The 22,600-nt window shown below is 57.2% G+C and overlaps 1 protein-coding gene across 1 annotated transcript in view; it reads left to right on the forward strand.

The window, feature by feature from the left end:
* Positions 1-5,053: 5,053 nt before the first annotated feature.
* Positions 5,054-22,600, forward strand: part of ASS1 (argininosuccinate synthase 1) — a 46,710-nt gene continuing 29,163 nt past the window's right edge. The window contains exons 1-5 of the mRNA XM_047100274.1: positions 5,054-5,158; positions 5,960-6,028; positions 10,901-11,089; positions 16,357-16,413; positions 19,872-19,946. Coding sequence (XP_046956230.1) covers positions 5,054-5,158; positions 5,960-6,028; positions 10,901-11,089; positions 16,357-16,413; positions 19,872-19,946 — 495 coding nt within the window. The remainder of the gene's footprint in view (positions 5,159-5,959; positions 6,029-10,900; positions 11,090-16,356; positions 16,414-19,871; positions 19,947-22,600) is intronic.

Below are 22,600 nucleotides of genomic sequence, written 5' to 3' on the forward strand. Positions count from 1 at the left end.
TTCCCAGGTCCCATTTCTTCTTAGCCTCATGGGTCCTGGGAGGCGAGCCAGGACAGCCAGATGCCTTTATTGGAGCGCAGAGCCCCTGAAGAGAGTGCCTTGCCTGTGGGCGCCCATGTGGAAAGAAACTCATTGGAATTCACGGTCTAAGCCTCTGAGCTCTGCTGTAACACTTTGGGAAGGGTTGATCTTCCAGGCCCTGGTGCGTTTCCCACCCCCCCCCGCCGCCTCGCCAGCCCAGACTTGGGGAGGCGCCCTCCCCAGACTTGGGGGTAGGCCATGTACCCAACAGGCTTTGTAATATTATTGGTAGGATCAACGAATGAATGAATGCACTCTCTGCCGTGTGCTCCAAATGCTCTTAGAAGTTTGCCTGTCTTTTTCCAGAGTCTGGTGAGATCTGCTTAGTCTCTCTACACCTGTCTCAGGGGCTTTTCACCAGAAGTAGAGATTCAACCTTCCCAGCCACGGCAGACTCCCCAGTGACCCCTAACCCTGGGTGGAAGATGTTTGCTGGAGTGCCACTGTCCCCGAGAAAGCCAGTGTTCCCAATTTGATTCTCAGGCCCCAGGAATCCCGCTGCTGAGAGCCAGCTCATTGTCTAGCCTAGGACAAGCCCCTTGACCTCAGCTTCCCCCTCTGTCAATTGGGAAGAAAATCACTCACTGTCTTACCAAGGATGTGCAGACAGATGAGCTGAGCCCATCAAGTGGATGGTCGGGCTGAAACCCGACAGCGGCACCTCCTGGTCAAAGTGTGGAATTGCAGCCTAGCTCTGTCAGACACAAAAGAGGGCCCCAAAGTGATAGGACCTCCAAACCCAAGAATGAGGAAACCCCAAAGTCAGAGAGAATTCTTCCGGCTTAGGCGGAGCTAGGGTTTTTTAAAAAAACTCTAACGAACCCAGATCAGCAGAGTTAGAATGTGAGGGAGGGGTTCCAGAAGAACATTCGCCAAGCTGTATCCCTGACTCGCGGAGAAATATACTACTGGTTGGTGATGATTCATTGGGGGTTTTGGTTTCTGGAAGACAAAAGTGAGGGGGAGGCGATCTGTGGTCTGCATTCAGCCTAGGCTTCAGTCCCAGTTCTGGCGTCTGGCAACTTGAGACCGGGGCAAGTAGTTGACCTTTTCTGAGCCCCACGTGGTAGTGATAGCTGGTATAATTAATTTTTAGGAATAGTCTCCACCTTGAAATGGCACCTGTGTGGCACCGAACAGAATATCTGCTCTTGTCATCGTTCCAGCTTTGACGTTTAGGAGCCCACGGGTTTCATTAGAATTGAGGAAGTATCCAAGGCTGGCCTAGCAGGTGCATGGGAAGCTGGTGGGGTGGCCCGGGCTGGGGCCACAGAGAATGCCACCTGCCTGGGCAACTCAGACCAGGCTGGTAGGCATCTTGGCATGAGGCCACCTTCTTCCCTCCTCCCAAGGTGTCCGTCTTCTGGGGAAAGGTGTCAGGTCTGGCGTGGGAGTGGGGAAACACGGATCTTCTTGGCAATGGGCACGTGCCTGGGAGCTGGGGAGGGGGGCAGGAGACTGCCCTGGGCCCTTCATGGAGGGTGGGGTGGGGACGAGGGTTTGCTAGACACCCCCCCCCCAGGCAGGCATCCCAGGGTCCTGGGGTGTCAGAACCAGAACGGCTTCCAGGTAGTGCCGATGGCTAGACTGAGCCCTGGAGAGTGAGGGACTGGCCTGAGGTTAGCCGTGGCCGCGGTAAGGGGGAGTCTAGCTTGGTGCCCAACTCTGGCTCCTCCCCGCCTACCCCCCACCCCCCCGCCCCAGCATCTCACTGAATCCTCACTGTCGCCCTGTGGACTGGTGGGCTCTTCTCACCCCCGTTTAGCAGACGAGCAGCTGAAGCAGCCTGAGCCCAGGTCTGGAGGACCCAGCCCCTGTGCTTTACCCATAGTGGGTACTCACTGGACTGTACCCCCCCCTTCCTGCTCCTCTGCCCATCTCCCGCCCCCAACTCGAGGCCTCAGCTCTTGTCAGTTTCCACTCGCGGAAACAGACATCAGTGTCATCACACAGCCCAGGGACCGGGCTGGCTGGGGGAGGAGAAGCTTCACCGGTCCGGGGCTAGGGGGTGGGGGCGCTGGGAAGACGCCAGTGTCAGATTGCGTCATTTCCCAGCCCACCTGCCCCGCTAATCTCTGCACACACAGGCCCAAACATCCCCCACGCGCGCGGACGTGCACACACGCGTTCATGCTCCTGGGCACACAGTCCTAGATACGTGCATTCTTTCACACAGCTCAGACCTCGGGGCCAAGGTCCTCGGTGGGCATGCAGGCACACAGCCTGGCAGGCAGGAGGGGCGCGCCAGTTTCTGGATGAGCGCGTGCATAGAATTCTAGGCTTTGGGGGGACTTAACCCTCCTCTTACGGGCAAGGAACTGGCCTCTGGACAGTAGAACAGAAGCCTCGTTCTGAGTGCCTGCCAGGTGCCAGGCACTGTCCGTGAGATGGTCCCTGTCCTCGTGGAGCTCACAGTTATGGGAGTGGGGGTACAATTAGAATGCAGCGTGCCTGTGCCGTGATGGGACCACGGGGCAGAGGGGGGCGGGCACAGTCTGTCTGTCTCCGTGGGGCTCCCTCTCCCTTACTCCGGCGCCCACCGTCTTGGCCTTGAATCACCTGTCCCTGTCTTGAGCCCACCCCAGCCACGCCAGGTGTCTGAGCCACCTGTGGCTTCCCAGACCACACCTGGCCCCAGCGGTTCCCTTCCCTGGGCCTTGTGCCTTCCAGCAGGGGGCTTCTGGGGCCCAGCTGCTCTGGGGTTGAGTCCCGGCTCTGCCACTTAACCAGCCAAGCAAGGCCTTGAGCAAGCTCCTTAACCTGAGCCTCAGTTTCCCCGTCTCGAAAATGGAGACAACACAAAGGGAAGGGCTCCGCACATGACGGGCGTGTTCATTTATATGGATCGTGGGGACCAGCTGGAGAGGCCAAGTTCAGGGTCTCTGGCTTCACCTGGACTGCCGTTCCAGACGGCTGAAATAGCTTTCGCTTTTGCAGAGTGGTTCGCCGAGCCGTGAAGTCGGGTTCCAGAAGCCGGGAAGCCGCACGTCCCATCCAAGGTACTTTCTGAGTCCTTCCTGCCTCCTTCCCTCCATCAAAAAAGAAATATTTTTTTTCATGTTTATTTTTTGAGAGAGACAGAGCGCGAGCAGGGGAGGGGCAGAGAGAGAGGGAGACCCAGAATCCAAAGCGGGCTCCAGGCTCCGAGCCGGCAGCACAGAGCCCGACGCGGGGCTCGAACCCACGAGCCGCGGGATCATGACCTTAGCCGAAGTCAGACGTTCAACCGACTGAGCCACCCAGGCGCCCCTCCTTCCCTCCAGTTTTGATGGTCTGCTCTTGCCATGAGCACCGTCCCTGGGCCCCAGGGTCAGGGTCTGCTGAGTCACCAGCAAGCAGGGCTGGGGACAGGGCCTGGCAGGCGGTCGAATGCCCAGTGGAGGCAGAAGTCGTCTGCATCCGTCAGAAACCCCCCCAACCGCACTTGTCCATGAGGTGTTCTCCCTTCCGCGTGCCAAGGGCCGCAGGGTGTGCGAGCCCTGGGGCTGGCCAGGGGTCTGCACACAGGATGCGTGTTCTAGTGTCACAGTCGGGCCCTGTCCAGGCTCTGCTGCGCAGGGCTGGGTGACTGAGCCAGCACATCTCCTCCCTGGACTTCCAGGCCCAGGCACAGGGGAAGTTTTCAGTACACGGGAGCCTGCATCTTTGTGGTCGTGATGATGGGGTGCCCCTTGTGGGCTCCCTCCTGCGGAGGGGCGTCCACGGCTTTTCCCAACAGTGCCTAATAAAGGCCCTGACTTTGGTCAGACTCCAGTGGGAACGCCTCTCACCAGACACAAGAATCCCCCCTTCAAATGCAGGATGCCGGGGGCCACGTCCAGGGAGGCTGGGACCAGGTGGTTTGGGTCCAAATCTGGGCCTGCTGCCCGCTGACCGTATGACCTCCAGCAAATGACCCCACCTCCGCGACCCTCAGCTTCCTCATTAGCAAAGCGGGCACGATAACAGCACCTACTCTCGGGACCTCGTGGAGAGTGCCGGGGGACACAGGGCAGGTCCTAACGGCCCAAAGGCTTAGGGAGAGCCTCCCGGACGGAAGAAACAGTGGCTGCAAAGACAAGGACACAGGGGTCTCTGGTGCCTCAGTGTAGCTGAGGAGACAGATGAGGCGGGACGCATCTGTCCCTGCAGCAGAGGGACAGATCTATCTTTTTTACCTCCAGGAAGGAACTCCCTCCGCCCGTCCCCTCCCTTCTCTGGACCTCAGTGTCTCCGTCTGTCTCCTGGAGCCGCCGATCACTGAGGCGCGTTTGAAAAGAGTCTAAACTCCCAATGTGCGAGGGCTCGCTGGGGCACCAGGTGGGGGGGGCGGGGTACGCGGAGGCAGGGACTCTGCACCCTACCATCCTGTTCTGCTGGGAGGCAGCATTGCATGCTGGGACGAGCTCTGTGACCTTGAGCCAGCTGCTCACCTGTCTGAGCCCCAGGGTCTGCCGCCCCAACGGACACAACAGCGGGTCACGGTAGGGGCGGGGGGTGAGCCACGGGAGGCCCCCCAGGGCCATGCCTGGCAATCTCTGAGCTGCCCAAGGCTTGGGGCCAAAGCCCCGCCCAAGTCTCCAGAGCATCCTGGCCCTGTCCCAACAGCTCAGCCTCAGGCACCTTGTCTACCTGGTGAGGGATCGGCTCCAAGGCATGCTTCCTTCCTCCCCCAAACCCCTGTCACCCCCAAGCTGCTATCAGTATTCCCAGGGCCTTCCCTGCGTGTATGTAGGTGTGTGCGTGCAGTGTGTGGGGTCGGGTCCCCGGGGGTAGGGGTGGGGGAAGGGATGAGGCCGCAGGAAGGAACAGCTTCTCAGCTGGCCTTGAGAACAGGTGAACACCTTGTTCCCATCCCTCTCCTCCCCCCGCGGCAGCTCTTCCGAGGGCTGAGGCTGCCCAAGGCCAAAGTGGGGGCTGCTGGCCGGTTGGGATGGGCTGGCTCTGAGTCACTCTCCTTCCTCCACGACAACCTCCCCCTCCCCCAGACGAGATGTCCAGCAAAGGCTCCGTGGTTCTGGCCTACAGTGGCGGCCTGGACACCTCCTGCATTCTCGTGTGGCTGAAGGAACAAGGCTATGACGTCATCGCCTACCTGGTAAGGAGGCTCCCAGTGTGTGCGTCTTTCTACCTGTTTGTCCTGCTGTCCGTGAGCTCGCTCTCACTGCCCCCGAGCCCAGCTTTCCCTCCCTAAGCCTGTCAACCGTAGACAAATACTTCTTGCTGTTCTGCCTCCCTTTCTTCCCCGGTAAAATGAACATCCGTGGTGTCCCCAGGTCTGGGGTGCCCCACAGGGCACCGAGGAGGCCAGCTGTATGAGGCTGACCGGAGCGGGGGACGCCAGAAATGAGCTTGGCCGTGTGACCCGGCCAGCCTGCCTGCAAGGGGCCGTGGGCTCTGGCCTGCAGCGGGGACCGTGGAAGGCACACCGGAAGCCCCTTGTCAGCACCCAGGAAGTCTGCAAAGATCATAGACTCCTGCAGTGGCTGAAGGGTTCCGACTGACTAGGCTTGGATCATGGGCGTATCCCTACCTTGAGCAGGGGACGTGATTTGCTCCCCTCCATTCCTATGGAAAGAGGCCCCGAAAACAAGTTTCTGGTCCCAGAGGAAGCGAGGACAGTGCTCCACATAGACAAAAGTTCAGCCGTTGCCAGGAGTGATTGGTTTGCAGTTGAAGTCAAGACACCTAAGAGCGCCCGGTCCCCTTGTCATTCAGGTAGGGGAGGGTGAGGCCCAGGGAGAGAAGCGTCTCGCTCACAGTCTCCTGGTAAGTGAGAGCCACCTCCCTCTGAGGGGTGTTGTAGACAGCTTTGGCAGGGGGAGAAGGGGCTGAAATTCTTCTCCAGCTCTCCTTCGTGCCCCCGGGCTGATTAGGCCTCTCTGCTGCTGTTTCTCAGGCCAACATCGGCCAGAAGGAAGACTTTGAAGAAGCCAGGAAGAAGGCGCTGAAGCTCGGGGCCAAAAAGGTACCAAGTGGCGGCAGGATTTGGGGTCGGAAGTGGGGTTTTGACCTGGTGGAGGCAGCAGTGGGCATGGCTGCCTCAGGGTTCCTTGTCCCCTGCATCCTTTTCAGTTGGGTCCTCTCGCTCCCAAGAGTATGGGCTCGATTCCTTCTGTTTTCAGGTGTGTGGATGGCATCATCTCCCTGCCTCCCCTACCCACTTTCCCACCACGTCCTCATCCCCCCTGCCCTTCTGTCTTCCTCTTCTCCATCCGTCGGTCTGCCTGCCCATCCCTCCTTTATGCCTCTGTCCCTCCACCCATGATTCACTCATCTATCCATCCATCCAACAATCATCCATCCAGCCAACCTTCTTCCATCCATCCATTCATCCATCCACCCATCAACGATCCATCCATTCATCTGTCCATCTATCTGCCCATTCTCTCATCCATCCTTCATCCATCTACCTGTCCATTCCTCTTCTATCTCTGTCCATCATTCCATCCATTCAACAGAATCAGAAAATTCCAGTTGAGTTCGGTGCCCTGATTGAGCATCTATCTCTGCTCTGTCCATCATTCCATCCATTCAACAGAATCAGAAAATTCCAGTTGACTTCGGTGCCCTGATTGAGCATCTAATCACGTGGCAGGCAGGCCCTCTGTGGGGTGTGGAGCCCGTGTAGTAAACAGGGCCAACATGGTCCCTGCTCACACAGGCTCACAGTGTAAAGTCTGAGCTGCTCCCCGGGGCCGTCCCTGGTACCCTCATCCCTTCACTTGGGCAAGTGGGCAGGGGACACAGCAGGGATGGTGTGAAAAGCCATCAGCTCACCTGCTTGGTCGGAACTGGTCCCCTCTGCAGGGCACTTCCTTGGGGTTCTCAGAACCTAAAAAGGAGCCTGGCACATACAAAGAGCTCAATTTGCACATTAAAATAATGCAGGAGTCCCATATCCCATCACTGGCCGCAGGCCTAAAACTGGATCTCCCTCATGTCTCAGAGAGGAGAGGGGTTGTCTGAGCAGGAACCCAGAAGGTGGGATAAGAACACTTGAGTGTTGAAGATGAGCAGGGCCTTCACATGAGTTGGGCTTTTGTGTAAAGATCTGTCCTTAATTCATTACTCTAGATCGTTCTTAAGCTTGTGCTCTGAGGATCCCAACTACTTTTATGTATTTGGAATTGGAGTGGGAATTTCTTGCCCATACCATCAGGGTATAGTCTCATTGCTTTTCTTTTAATTTTCATTTTCTTTCGTTCTTTGAGTCATTAAAAAAAAAAATAGTTTCTTTTTTTTTTTTAATTATTTTTTAATGCTTATTTATTTTTTAATTTTTTTTTCAATGTTTATTTATTTTTGGGACAGAGAGAGACAGAGCATGAACGGGGGAGGGGCAGAGAGAGAGGGAGACACAGAATCGGAAACAGGCTCCAGGCTCCGAGCCATCAGCCCGGAGCCTGACGCGGGGCTCGAACTCACGGACCGCGAGATCGTGACCTGGCTGAAGTCGGACGCTTAACCGACTGCGCCACCCAGGCGCCCCAATGCTTATTTATTTTTGAGAGAGAGACAGACAGAGCACGAGCAGGGGAGGGGCGGAGAGAGAGGGAGACACAGACTCGGAAGCAGGCTCCAGGCTCTGAGCTGTCAGCACAGGGCCTGACGCGGGGCTCGAACTCACGAATTGTGAGATCATGACCTGAGCCAAAGTCGGGTGCTTACCTGACCGAGCCACCCAGGCGCTTCCCCCCACGAAATGGTTTCATTTTAAGCTAAATGTAGGCTCACAGGAAGTTGCAAATATAATATGAAGAACCCCATGACCATTTTCCACTCTTGAAAATACTTGAGTGCCCCATAGTTTTGTGGATTACATCTACTGATACGACGTTATAAATAAAAGCTGAAATTAAACACAGTAACCCACTTTAAAAGACCAATATTAAACACATCCTATGCTAACATCAGTGACATTTTTACCTCAGAAAAATAACTATTTCCAAAACAAAAACGTTTGGTGAAAGCAGCATTGTGGATGTTGCATTTTTATAAATCTCTTTCATGTCTGGTTTAGCAGAAAACAGGTGGATTCTTATAGCTGTGTCTCCATTCATTTTGCGATGTGTTGTTTTGGTTGACATTGTGAAGAAAATACGGCCTCATGAATGTAGCCCTGGAAGAGAGAGGAATATTTTATTTTATTTTATTTTTTATTTTTTAAAATTTACGTCCAAATTAGTTAGCATATAGTGCAACAATGATTTCAGGAGTAGATTCCTTAGTGCCCTTGACCCATTTCGCTCATCCCCCCTCCCACACCCCTTTCAGTAACCCTCAGTTTGTTCTCCGTATTTATGAGTCTCTTCTGTTTTGTCCCCCTCCCTGTTTTTATATTATTTTTGCTTCCCTTCCCTTATGTTCAACTGTTTTGTCTCTTAAAGGCCTCATATGAGTGAAGTCATATGATATTTGTCTTTCTCGGACTAATTTCGCTTAGCATAATACCCTTCAGTTCCATCCACGTAGTTGTAAATGGCAAGACTTCATTCTTTTTGATTGCCGAGTAATACTCCATTGTCTATAGGTACCACATCTTCTTTATCCATTCATCCATCGATGGCCATTTGGGCTCTTTCCGTCCTTTGGCTGTTGTCGAGAGTGCTGCTATAAACATGGGGGTGCATGCGTCCCTTCGAAACAGCACACCTGTATCCCCATGGAGAAACGCCTAGTAGTGCCATTGCTGGGTCGTAGGGCAGTTCTATTTTTAATTTTTTGAGCAACCTCCATACTGTTTTCCAGAGTGGCTGCCCCAGCTTGCATTGCCACCAACAATGCGAAAGAGACCCTCTTTCTCCGCATCCTCGCCAACATCTGTTGTTGCCTGAGTTATTCATGTTGGCCATTCTGACAGGTGTGAGGGGGTATCTCAGTGTGGTTTTGATTTGTATTTCCCTGAGGATGAGTGACGTTGAGTATTTTTTCATGTGTCGGTCGGCCACCTGGATGTCTTCTTTGGAGAAGTGTCTGTTCATGTCTTTTGCCCATTTCTTCACTGGATTATTTGTTTTTTGGGTGTAGGAGAGAGGAATATTTTAATAGCCTTTTCAGAGAGTTGGGGATATTTTCTGATACTGCACCTAAACTCAGCAAGGGGTGGTTTCTTAAAGAATAGTGTGATGGGGAACTCGACCCTGTAGCAATGAGTTTTTCATGCATCAGAATCCACTGGTGCAGGAGCGCCTTGGTGGTTCAGTCAGTTGAGCATCTGATCCCAGGGTCATGGGATCGAGCCCCACATGGGTCTTCTCACTGTGCATGGAGTCTGCTTAAGATTCTCTCTCTTCTTCTCCCTCTTCCCCTCACTCTGGCTTGCGTGCTCTCTCGCTCGCTCTCTCCCTCTCTCTCAAATAAATAATAAATAAATAAATAAATAAATAAAATACAAATACATTTTTAAAAACCCTGTCCATCTTGCACTTTGGATGGATTTTTTTTGTCTGTGCAAGATTGTGTCACATCATGCATCCACTGATCATGTGAAAACCATTATTTCATTGAGTTATGCAGATCTTCCAAATGTTGGTACACTTCATCATAAGATATCAAAACATCGCATTTGTCAATCTCGCCACTACCCACGGAAATATTAGGAAGCTGTCAGTTGGACGTTGTCCATAATTCTAACTTTTGCCGGAAAACCTGAGTTTTCTCATTGGTAACAAATACTCAAGTGTTCCCTGAAGTGACAACAAGGTCACTTCATTTTTGTGAAAATGTCAAACACTCCAGTCTGAAGGACCATGTTTTGTCTGTCATGCTTTCAAGTAAAAACGATGTTTCATGAAAAAAAAAAATGGCTACTTCAGCTTGTAACTCGCTTTGGAAGGCACCAGAAGGACTTCATGTGCATTTCACCTTTTGTGCTTGAGATTCAACGGAAGTAATCCTTGCTGCAGCTTCGAGACCGTTCTTAAGTGAAATCATCGCGGTGGAAACAAGACGTTAGGAACACAGTGGCGGTGTCTCTGCCTTGATTTGGGCTGAGGTGCCAGTGTGAACGCCAACCCTAGTGAAAAAGGCAAATGACAGCTTAGCATCATCATAGAAAATCTTTCCGGGGCGCTGGGTGGCTCAGTCAGTTGAACATCTGACTCTTGATTTCAGCTCCGGTCATGATCCAGGGTCGTGGCATCAAGCCCCAAGTTGGGAGAACACCTGTTTAGGATTCTCTCTCTCTCTCCTTCTGCCCCCTCACCTCAACTCGTGCTCTCTCTCTCTCTCTCTCAAATTAAAAAAAAAATCTTTTCACTCACTCAGTCTCCTTGAAAGGGTCCTGAGGGTGTCCAGAGGTCTATGCTCTGAGAACCATTCCTTTAGATCGGGGCCTCTCGACCTTGGCACTCTTGGGACGGAGCTGGCTGCCCTGAAGTTTCTGGGATGTCTAGCAGCATCCCTGGCCTTTGCCCATGAGATATCAGAAACCCTCTCCCCCAACCCACCGGTGTGAGAACCAAAAATATCTCCAGCTATTGTCACTGCTCCTGGCGGGCAAAGTCATCCCTTGTTGAGAGCTTTTGTGGATTACTATCTCCTATCTACTGCTTTAGATCTTAGGTGACAACAAGTTTCATCTCAGGCCCAGAAGGTTGGGCTGGGAGGGACTTAAAGTCCGCATAGGTTTCAGCTAGATGGCCTATCAGGATTGATTAGCAATGTCTGCCATGAGTGCAGGAATGGAGTAAGAATACTGTGTGCTAGGGTTGATTAATGATGTCTGCTACAGATAAACAGAAGGTAAAGTGAAGAGTCTGCCGTAGACACAGGGCTCTGTCGTCTGGCTGGGCCCTCTCCTTGCCGAGCCTCACTCCATGGGCTCCTCTCCCCGTAGGTGTTCATCGAGGACGTCAGCAAGGAGTTTGTGGAGGAGTTCATCTGGCCCGCCATCCAGTCGAGCGCGCTGTACGAGGACCGCTACCTCCTGGGCACCTCTCTCGCCAGGCCCTGCATTGCCCGGAAACAAGTGGAGATCGCCCAGCGGGAGGGAGCCAAGTATGTGTCTCACGGCGCCACAGGAAAGGTGAGCCAATGGATGGACGGTGCTGGGGAGGGCTGGGCAGAGGCGGGGGGAACCTGCAAAGGGGACTCGGGAAACCAGGGTGGTTGCAGGCTTCGCCCCCAGGAGAGGCAGGCGAGCAGCGGACACATTCACTGTCCACACTGCCTGTCCAGTCTGAGTAGGACAAATGGTATTCGCAGGAGCGGGTACCAGGGCGTAGGCAGCTGGGTGCTGTGGGTCCGTGTGTGTCTTCTGTCTACGGGGGGAGCAGTTTGGCGGACTTGACCCTGCGGCTCAGGGCAATCACCCCTGGCCCGGGTCACAGAGCACAGGTCACCATGCAATGCGGTGGAAAGGGCTGGAAACCCCGCATTAGCAAAGCGGGGTGGATCCCACCTGGGTGGCCCCTGTGGGTCTTCGTTGGCCAGGACCGCCGCCCCACAGCGCCACAGGCCTGGTGGCTCCAGCCATAGAAGTGTGTCGTATCACGATTCCAGGGCCGAGGTGCGGGCAGGGCCGGGCTCCCCCGGTGGAGGGGGGGCGGCGAGGAAGGCGTCCATCCAGGCCTCTCCGGGTTTCTATGGGGCCCTCATCTGCCCTCGGGCATGGCTCGCTCTGTGTCCAAATTCCTCCCTTTTATACCACACCAGTCCTATCAGATTAGGGCCCACCCTTCTGATCCCATCCTAACCCCATCACTTCTACAAAGACCTGTTTCCGAATAAGGTCACGTTCTCGGGTACTGAGAGCTGGGGCTTCAACCTGGCTCTTGTGGGGGACACCAGTCAACCCGTGACACACCCCCGCCTTCCTGCCCCTGCGTGGCCAGTGCGGACTGAGGGAGGGGGCCCGGTGGGGGACAAGGCAGGAGAGCCCTCTGCACGCTGTCCCACAGGTGGCCGTGCTCAAGACACAAGATTGCAAGGCAGACAAGTCTTGGGCGATGGTGTCAGCAAGGCTGTGTGGTCACGGGCTCTCAACGTTACTGGACGCCAAGCCAGTAGCCCCCCCGGTACAGGGCTTGGCTCCCTGACAACCCCACAGTCAGCAGACCCTGCCCCTCCCCGAGACAGGGAGCTCACTACCTTCCCCGCGCGCTCGTGCTAACCTGACCCAGGCCCCGCCCCTGCCCAGGCTGGTCGGGGCAGTGGGAGGGGAAGCAGACTCTGGCTCGCTGTGACACAGGGACACTTGTAGCCTAGATTATGACAGAGCAGACGTGACTTGAGGGTGGCCTTGCAAGCCAGGGTGGCCCTGGTTCCGGTCTTCGAGAGCTGATGCGTTCGTTCAGGCGCTTGGGCACGAGGTCAGCAAGCTTATACGGGGGCCTGTGGAAAGGGTTGGACACAAGCCGGGTCTGGCAACAGTATTGAACTTCTGGGGCTCCTCCCGCCCTCAGGGAGCCTGTGTGTCCTAGCAAGGGAGAGGAGAGTGGACAGACAGACAGACAGACACGATAAGGTGGCTGTAGGGGTGGGGCCTCTCGGCCGTGGGGGCAACAGGCAGGGGAGGGAGGCTGATCTCCAGAGCATGGCCCTGCAGGAGGAGTGTGGGTGAGTGAGTAATGGGGTACGGGAAGAGTGTGCCCGGCAGAGGGATCCGCCTGTGCCAAGGCTTGGGGGCACGGAGCCCCGAACAATAGCCCGTCTGGGAGCATCTAGCCAGAACTGTCGCTGTGGGGGGCAGCAGGCTCGGGGCCGGGCCGCGGCCATGCTGAGGGGTTGACTTCTGAGAGCACTTCATCAGGAGGCACGGGAGGGTCCCGGGCTGGGCGGGGGGTGGCCAGCGAGTCCCCCACTGGTGTGTTGGGGATGGTTCTGGACTGAGATGGTGGGAGTTCCTTCTACGGAGGAAGGGGACTGGGGTCTCTCGCGCAGACCTGTGACCCTAGAGCCTAGTCGTGAGCGCAGGGTGAGCAGGGTGACAGAGCTGGGCTGTTTGCACGGGGATGTGCGCGTCCCCTTCCGCCTTGAGGGCGGTAGGACAGAGTGCACGAGAACCCGGAGGTTCGGGCCGTACGGCTCTCAGAGCTGCACTGGGGGCTCCTGCAGGTAGAGGAAGGTCAGTGAGAACACGTGTCCGTGCGGAATAAAGACGTTTCGGAGCCGTGTCATCCACCCCGGATGAGCTGAGCTGAGCAGTGAGCTCCCCGTTCTACGAGGCATTGAAGCTGAGACCAGATCAGGATTCTGGAAGGGCTCCTGCCTGGAGAAGATCCCCCCAGGACTGAGGATGGGTGGCGTTCAGGGCTGGCGGAGTGAATGGTGGGTCTGGCCCTGGTGTGGGAGACTCGAGGGTCCAGGGAGAGACCCTCCCTGACCCCCCCCCACCCCGGGGCAACTAGCCCCACAAGGCGGCGAGCAGCCACCTGCAGCCGTGCGCACCCTCCGTTTGGCCACAAGAGGACACCAGAGGCTTGGATTTGAGGCCTTCGGGTGAGAAGGTGTGTGCAGTGCTACCCCGGGTCTGCTGTCCCTTCTGGGGGTTGATGGGCGAGGCGTACTCCTGTGCCTTAGTTTCCCCTTATCTGCAGAACCTGAGGAAGCCCCCCAAAGTCTCTGAAGACAATTTCCTAGCCCCGAGAGGTGTGAGTAGAGAGAGCCAGGAAGGCTTGGGGCCGGGTCCAGAGAAATGCCAAGTTTTTGAGGCAAGAAGGAGCGGGGACAGGGGCCGGCGGCCTGCAATGGGCACCAGCGATCAGGAGGTGGGCTTTGCGGGCAAGCGAGGGAGGCTTGTGGCCCCAGATGGAGGCACCTGGGCCCCGTGGGGTGTGGCCGGCCACCCCGAAGACAGGTGCCAGAAGGACGCTCGGCGGAGTTTTCTGCAGGGGCTCACGGTGAAGAGAGAGCTGGGGTATAAGCAGACTGCGGCCCCGCCCCCCGCCCCCCTGCAGATGTGGGGGAGATCCCAGCGTGGCCAGTCCTGAGGCTGTGGCCATTTGGAACACCCAGCCGCTGGCCTCTCCCAGCTGTTGGCTCCTGAGTCGCGGGTGGAGGAGACTCGTTCCAGCCTCCCGGATAGATGTCACCTTCCCGCGTGTGTCCATTCACTCCCCGAATACTGATCCAGCACGGGCCCTCCTCCACGCACGGGGACGCTGGTACAGGAGGCGCTCGGGACTTAGGAGCCCTAACCCAGCAGGGGCTGGAACAGGGCGGGAGCAAGAGTTAGCCAGGGATGCGGCGGGGAAGGGCATCCCAGGCTGGAACAGCCCTTGCGAAGGCCTGGAGGCGGGAGGGAGGCAGCTGGGCGGCACCTGGTACTGAGCTGGAGCTGGGGGTCCCCCCTCCACGCCCTGCCCTGATCCCTCGCTAGCAGAGAGCTGCACAGAAGCTGGGGTGGCCCTTCCGGCACCCCCCTCACCCCCCCCAGTTTTGGAAGAAGGGCCTGGAAATATGAGCCAGACTCAGGCAGGGGTACGGGGAGCAGGTCTGTAAATGGCGCCATCTGTATGGTTAGCCGAGGAACAGATGGGCGGACCCCCCTCCCCCAGCCCCTCCGGGCCCCGTGGGCGCTGCACCCACACTTACGCACACCTGCACGTGTATCAGCGCGTGGACACACGTGGCTACACCCCCCCCTCTCCCGCCCTCGGGGCCGCCCTGGTGCCGAGGGTCCTGGGGTTCCAGGGGGGAGGAAGGACTTAGACCAACTGGAGTCTTAACCTGGGACAGAGTTTGAAGCAAGGGGGCCCGTCTGGCTTCTGCGAGGGTCTCCGACTGTGGAACAGATGGGTGTCCTCATGTGGGTCTGGACAGGCAGACACCAGCCTGGGTGTGCCTGTCCGAGGAGGCACAAGTGGCCATTGTACTGGGGAAACGTGAAGCCACGGTGGGGGGGAATCACCAGGAGACGCAATACCGTGGGCTTCGTGGGCTTCGCAGATCTGACCCGAGCCTGCTTCTTCATCGCCTGCCTTTGCCCCGGGAGCTGTGCCCGCCACGGGTCCTTGGGCAGGCGTGCCACCTGTGCCTCGGTTTCCCCATCTGTCAGGCAGGGACGATACCGGAACCTATCTCAGCTGTAAGGATTCAACAGGTTTAAGTCCGGAGCTCGGACCGGTCGCTGGCCTGTGAGCTGTTGGGACAGAAACGTTGTCTGTCGGCTGCGCGGCCCTGGGCAAGTGGCATCACTTCTCTGAGCCTTGTCAGCAAAGCTGGGTTAACTATCCCCCCTGGCCCCAGGCGGCTTTCCCCTGTGGCCGCGAGCACATAGTAGGTGCTCACTACGGGGCTTGGCTGGCGGGCGGGGAGCGGGATGGGCCTGGGAGGCATCAGAGAGGGACGGCCTCGGCCCCTCGGCTCCTGGCTCCGCAGAGAGGGGCTGCAGCCTGTATTTCCACGCCGCCTGACAACTCTCTGGAAAATAACACGTTATTCCCGCCGCTGCCTGGCTGGGCCCGTGCAGTTTTCACAGTAGGCGAAAGGCCCCTCTGTTATTTCCACAGCTTAAGTCCCCCTCTGGGCGCCGAGCTGACGGGAAGCAGGCAGGACGCTGGCAACCATTGTGTCTGCGGCCTTCTCTTCCTCCTCCCCGTCGTCAGCGCCCTGGGGTGTCAGATGAGTCTTTATTTTACGCAGGCGCGGAGAGGCAGGGCAACCCTCCCAGGGAGGTGGGCTCAGTGCCCTTGCACTAGTTCCTTCTCTTTGGACCTCAGTTCCCTGTCCGTTCAGAGAGGAACCGAGGAGCAAAGAGCCCTCGGGTCACCTGGTTGCACCCATTCCCTGCCCCCCCGCCCCGGCAATTTATAGATGGGGAAACTGAGGCTCAGAGAGGAGACGGGATTCCCAACTGGATGGATATGAGTCGTCAAAGGACCACGGAGCCCCAGCCCTGGATCTCTGGGTGGGGGTTAGATGGGGCCAGGTGGGGGGAAGAAGGCTGAGGTGTGGACAGCTGGGGGCTCCCTAGAGGAGGACGGGGATCTCGGCGGGGCTAGACCCCCCGCCTCACACATGTGTGCACCCCCTGAAGCGTGCACAGACATGATGATGCGTGTGCTCGCCCTACCGTGTTCCCAGACAGGTGTACCCCCGTCGGGCCCCACGCCCCACACCCACACCACTGGATTCTAATCTTGACTCCACCTAAAGGGCAGGGCCCGGGGCTTCCTCTCCAGGAAGGAGGCTCGTAACAGTCCCCACCTCAGAAGATCTCGGGGTTGGAGGTGGGCCTGCCCTGAGCAGCCCTCAGGCAGGTTGTCGGCCGTCACACGGTGCCGTCCCTGCCCCCAGCCCCTGTCCTGTGGCTCCCGGTGATTCCCCCCCCCCCCCCGTTCCGTGTTTCAGGGAAATGACCAGGTCCGGTTTGAGCTCACCTGCTACTCACTGGCCCCTCAGATTAAGGTAAGATGTTGTTCCTCCCCCGAAGGTGGGTGCTGGGGGCTAATGTCACCGGCGGGGGAGGGCACGGTGTGGAGTTCTGGGAGGTTCCACGGACAGGGACAGAGTGCCCCTGAGTCTCCAGGTGGGTGGTTCCCTTCTTGCTCGGGAGAGACACTGTGCTCACGCCAGCTGAGAGGCCACGGCACCCTCTCTGACCATTAGTCCTCCTGGAAGGCGCTGCCCAGGGGCCTGGGTAGGTCAGAGGACTGGACAGAAAGACATAGCCGCCCTTTGGCCAGGGTCCTTGGTGCTCCCGGGTCCGGCTTCTCGGTTCCAGGCCGGAACAGTTCTGGGACAATGTTGGCCTGTTTCTAGGAGCTCATAGCACACCCAGGGTCGGGGCCACCCAGCTAAGGCCCTGGCTCTGCTCCGGCTGCCTGAGCCCTGACCCCCTGCATCCTGGATCCTTTCCTGGGTGGAAATCACCAGAATCTGGGGAATCAACCGCCCCTGCCCGTGGCCTGTCACCCAGGCATGAGAGCACACATCAGGGCTGTGTGTCGGCCACCGCTGCTTCTGTCCCCCCCCAGGCTGGCCTGGGGCCTGGGCCTGTGTCCATCTATCTTATCTGTTCCCTTCCTCCCTCCCTCTCTCCCTTCCTTCCTTCCTTCCTTCTTTCCTTCCTTCCTTCCTCCTTCCCTTCCTTCCCTCCTTCCTTCTTCCTTTCCTCCTTTCCTTCCTTCCTTCCTTCCTTCCTTCCTTCCTTCCTTCCTCCTTCCCTTCCTTCCCTCCTTCCTTCTTCCTTTCCTCCTTTCCTTCCTTCCTTCCTTCCTTCCTTCCTTCCTTCTTCCTTTCCTCCTTCCCTTCCTTCCTTCCTTCCTTCCTCCCTTTCTTCCTTCCCTCCCTCTCTCTCGCCTTCATTCCTTCCTTCCTTCCTTCCTTCCTCCCTTCCTTCCTTCCTTCCCTCCCTCTCTCTCTCCTTCCTTCCTTCCTTCCTTCCTTCCTTCCTTCCTTCCTTCTTCCTTCCCTCCCTCTCTCTCCCCTTCCTTCCTTCCTTCCTCCCTCCCTCCCTCCCTTCCTTCCTTCCCTCCCTCTCTCTCTCCTTCATTCCTTCCTTCCTTCCTTCCTTCCTCCCTTCCTTCCTTCCTTCCCTCCCTCTCTGTCTCCTTCCTTCCTTCCTTCCTTCCTTCCTTCCTTCCTTCCTTCTTCCTTCCCTCCCTCTCTCTCTCCTTCCTTCCTTCCTTCCTTCCTTCCTTCCTTCCTTCCTCCTTTCCTTCCTTCCTCCCTCCCTCCCTCCCTCCCTCCCTCCCTTCCTTCCTTCCCTCCCTCTCTCCTTCCTTCCTTCCTTCCTCCCTTCCTTCCTTCCTTCCTTCCTTCCTTCCTTCCTTCTTCCTTCCCTCCCTCTCTCTCTCCTTCCTTCCTTCCTTCCTTCCTTCCTTCCTTCCTTCCTTCCTCCTTTCCTTCCTTCCTCCCTCCCTCCCTCCCTTCCTTCCTTCCTTCCCTCCCTCTCTCTCTCCTTCCTTCCTTCCTTCCTTCTTTCTTTCCTCCTTCCCTTCCTTCCTTCCTTCCTTCCTTTCTTCCTTCCCTCCCTCTCTGTCTCCTTCCTTCCTTCCTTCCTTCCTTCCTTCCTTCCTTCCTTCTTCCTTCCCTCCCTCTCTCTCCTTCCTTCCTTCCTTCCTTCCTTCCTTCCTTCCTTCCTTCCCTCTCTCTCTCCTTCCTTCCTTCCTTCCTTCCTTCCTTCCTTCTGTATTTACTCAGATCAGGCCCTGGGCCAGGCTCCAGGCATACAATGAGTAGACAAGGCTGGGCCACAGAGCTGTAATGTGCCACCAATGGGAGCCCTATGGGTAATTTACGTTTTTCTAGCAGCCGCATCAAAACAAACCGATAAAAAAACACAAGATAAAAAGCGACGGGTGACCTCATTGTAATAATACGTACTGCATGTACGTCCTGAACCCTGTGTACCCCAGTGGTGTCATTTAACCTGCCATCGATGTGAACACATTACTCATGAGATGTTTTCCGTTCTGAGTCTTCACGCTCCTTGTGCTTTGCGGTGGCAGCACATCCCAGTCGGGACCGGCCACGTTTCGGGTCTCGGTGGCCACACGTGGCTCCTGGCTGCCGGACTGGACAGGACAGGCCTAGGTCTGAGCTCCTTCGAGGTCCCTTCAGGCTAAAGCTGCAGAAGACGTGTCTCCTCCTGAGCACTGAAGGAGCCCTAAGAGGTTTCCTTATTTGTTTATTTAAAAAAATTTTTTTTTAATGCTTCTTTTTGATAGAGAGAACGTGAGTGGGGGAGGGGCAGAGAGAGAGACACACACAGAATCCAAAGCACCTTCCAGGCTCCCAGCTGCCAGCACGGAACCTGACGTGAGGCTCGAACTCACGAGTCGCAAGATCATGACCCGAGGCGAAGTCGGACACGTAACCGACTGAGCCACCCAGGTGTCCCTTTTTTAAAGTAGACCGTCTCTCTCTGTCCCTTTAACCAGCCGGCAGCTGCTTGCTGGGTGGGAGTGACCTGGGGGTAAGCTCTAATGGTCCCCGAACACCGAACACCGGGCAGCTAGGAAGTCCTCAGCAGTGGCTGCTTGCTAGCTTGTCGCAGGCCGGTGGCCATGGGGGCTTTCTCTTGACCCCCCCCCTCCCTGGGTTCCCACAGCAGCTTGGGGGAGGAGGGCAAGGTGTCTGGTTCCTGGATCTCTGTCTGCACAGGCCGAGCCGAGGGGCTGGGATGGGGCTGAGGGCAGGGGCCAAAGCTGAGATGAGACGAGACCAGAGGGTGCCCCCCCATGGCCGAGCCTGTGCCAGGGGCAGCTTGCCGTCAGAGGCAGGGGCCTGGCTGGCTCCAGGGCTGGGTGGGGGCTCTTCTTGGGGACCTGACCCTTACGGCCCCAGGCTGAAATGAGCTCAGTCCCCTCAGTCAGGCTGTGACTCCTCTCCCTTCCCCACCCAGCGCAGCTCCGGCATGCAGAAGGCAGGAGAACAAGAGAAATGGGTTGAGAGCACCGTGCGCTGTCTCTGAGCCCTGCAGGGCTTCTGCAGTGGTGTGGACCGCCCCCCACCCCCACCCCGGGCAGGGGTCGGGGGTTGCTAGCCCTCTGACCGGGGGTCCTAGTAGGAAACCCGAGGCCTGTCTGGTTCAAACCCTCAAGTCTCAGAGAGACGGATGCCCAGAAAGCCAGGGAACCCAGCTGGGGGCCACAGGGCCATCCTGCCCTGGAGCTTGGGCCTCTACAAAGCACGCCCCCCCCTCCAGTGTAGCAGGTCCTGTCCTCCCCGTGCCTAATGGGGTAACTGGCCGCCCCACACGGACTCTATTCTCTCCGGGGAGGATGCAGTGGGGGACTCCCCACCCAGGTGACCGCTGGAGCCTTGGGCCCCTTAACAGAGAGGCCAGCTCTGTGGCCCCAGGGCCAGAAGAAGCCAGCATCTGGGCTCTCCCACATCTGACTCCTTGTCCCCATGCCCAGGTCATCGCTCCCTGGCGGATGCCTGAGTTCTACAACCGGTTCCAGGGCCGCAATGACCTGATGGAGTATGCGAAGGTATGGCTGAGTCCCCGCCTCCCCATCACCCCCAGCCCTGGCCCTCCGGGCATATCCCTTCCAAGGGGCTGGAGCAGCAGTACAAGGCTAAGGCTGATCCTTATCCCGGGGTGTGGGGGGGGTGTGGGGGGGGGTACTGAATCTCTGTCCCAGCTGCCTCCCCCCCGTGACACCTGTCCCCTGGGCCGGCCCCACGGCGGGCGCTGTGGTCACTGCCTGGGCTGGGCATCTCCACGGAGAGTCTCCAGTCCGCCAGGTCAGGGGGTGACGGGCACCCCGTGCCTCCCCCTCCGTGGGAGGTGTGAGTGAGGTGTTCTTTGGCCCTCCTTTACCTGGCTGCTAATGGTCCCCGGCGCTTTGCGGGGAACAGGTAGGCACGCTGAGGGGCAGTGGCAGACAAAGGCTTGTGTCGAGCCAGCCCTTTTGAAGTACAAGTTGCAATAAAACATATTAGAAGTTTTGCATCAAGATCCTTAGCCGCTCCCCAGGGCACCTTTCTTTTTAGCGACTCAATAGCAGCTCTTGACAAACAGCCTCAGTCAATCAGACAGGGGTGGGGGGGGGGGGGAAAGCGACTCGTTGCACACGCCAGAAAATTGCTCAGGTTTTAAATAGCAGTCACCAGGGCTGGCTGTGAGCCCTCACCGCAGCCAAGGTGCCGCGTGGTAGGGGACCCGGCGGGGACGCGGCCCTGCCCCTGCCGCCAGCATCCCATTAAGACCTGGAGGGCTTGGAGGAAAGATCTCCTGGGCCATCTGTTGTTTTATTATTAAGAGGGGAGTTTACGAGAGGAAGCCCATATGTTGCCAAACAAATTGTCAAATAGCAGAGCTATTAAGAGAACCGGGTTGACAGGGCCTCCCCCGCCCCCCCCCCAAGCCCTTCGTCTCCTTGATCCTGAATATGGAACACGTTTCATCTTTAAGAATAATGAATTGGAACCCCCACCCCGAACTACATTCTCACGACTGCCGTCCTGGTTCAAGAGAGGGCCAGGGCGACCCCACGCGTGGCCCTTCGTTTCCGTTAAGCCCCACACAAAAGCGGCTCCTGGTTTTCCCAGCAAAGATGAATTTCCTTCCCAGGTTTTGGGGGAGAAGTCACTTCACTGAGCTTCTGTCCCCAATAGCCTTTGGACAGGAGAGCATGGCGGGGAGGGGGGTGAGGAACAGGCGAGTCTGGGGCCCCAGGCCTTGGGTTCTCCTCCCCCCCCACCCCTCCACGGGCGGCCAGTATCTGCATTGAGCTCCAGGGAGTCTGAGCGCATTCTGGGAGGGAGGCCGTGTTTCTGCACCCAGGAAATGACCAGAATCACTGAACAGCAACCAGGCTTTGTCCAAAATTCAGAGCCAGGCAGCTGATTCAGCTGAGACAAAAAATCAATGGGGCTTTGAAAACCCCTGCTTTCAAGACCCGTAAGTTACCAAGGCCAAAAGGTGGGGTAGGAGACCCGCAAACATGTGTTGCCTGCATTTTCCATCCAGCCCCCCCAAGCCATCGTCCAAGGGGGAAAACACTCAGAACCACCCGTCCTCAGCATTGTCACCCTAATTAGTTTCTTTTAAAAAGCCAGCGGACAAGCCAGGGGGGGCTACAAAGCAGGGCAGTTGCTGCAATACATGTTGACGAGGGTTTTTTTTTGTCTCAGTTGCAGTGAGAATTTCTTTGCGGGCTGGGTGGGGCGGGGGGAGCCTCAGGACAGAGAGGGGAGGGGAGACAAAAATCTCTTTGGAGGGGCTGCCCATCCTGCCTTCCCTCTCTCGTCTCCTTGCTCCGACCACGACCAAGGAGCCCCAGTGGGAAAGAAGGCAAAAGTGTTTCCAAACCATCCCCCCAAACGGGCTGCAGGGAACCCATCTGCTGGCTTTCTCCGCCCCCAGCCCGGGGATGCCAGCGCCCGCACAGGGTCCCGGTCCCCACAGCTGGCCCATTCTACCTGGAGGGAGCGTAAGGCCAGCACGTGCATTTGACTCTTGGCAACCTTGCCGGGAGACAGGCGGCCCCCCAACGCTGAGCAGCCCTCTAAATGGGGTGTTGTTTGCCCACAAATTCTCGAGTAGATACGGACTTACAGAAACGTTCCCCTGGTAAAGCTTGAGAAAAACAACTTAGAGGGCTTTTAGCTTCATTTACCTTGAAATTTTAAGGTGGGGCTGAAGGAAACCCAGGGGCTCCCTGGAGGAGGCTGGAATCTTACAGTCGTGGGAATAAGTGTGGCTCAGGGTGGCCCGACCAGGAGAGGCAGAGTGGTGCTGGTGGGGGCTATGGGGCTGGGGCTGGCTAGGTCTAGGACCACAGAGGGCAAGGTGCCGAAAGGGGGCTTGGAGGCAAAGCGTCAGGTGTCACTGCCTTAAAGGGGCCTGGCTGGGCCCCTCAGCTGCCTCTGCCCAGTAACGTGTGTGCACTAGATTCCGGCCGAATATCCACCCAGGGCAGCGTGGGGTAGCTAAGGGGGTCAGCCTCCTCCTTATTCGGAAAGGGCCTTCACAGTGAGATCACCAACAGCCTTTCAGACCCAGGGTCTCGGGTGGGGTGAGTTTTCTCCTTGCACGACGGATGGAACGATTTGGGAAGCAAAACACGATTGGAACCAAGAGAGGAGGATGGAGAGGGTGCGGATCGGCCCAGGATGTCCTTTTCAGGGTTGCAGAGTG

The sequence above is a fragment of the Lynx rufus genome, unplaced genomic scaffold (assembly GCF_022079265.1).
Source record: "Lynx rufus isolate CCGP_SWC_20201006 ecotype Redwood Valley unplaced genomic scaffold, mLynRuf1.p SCAF_10, whole genome shotgun sequence".
Lineage (NCBI taxonomy): Eukaryota > Metazoa > Chordata > Mammalia > Carnivora > Felidae > Lynx > Lynx rufus.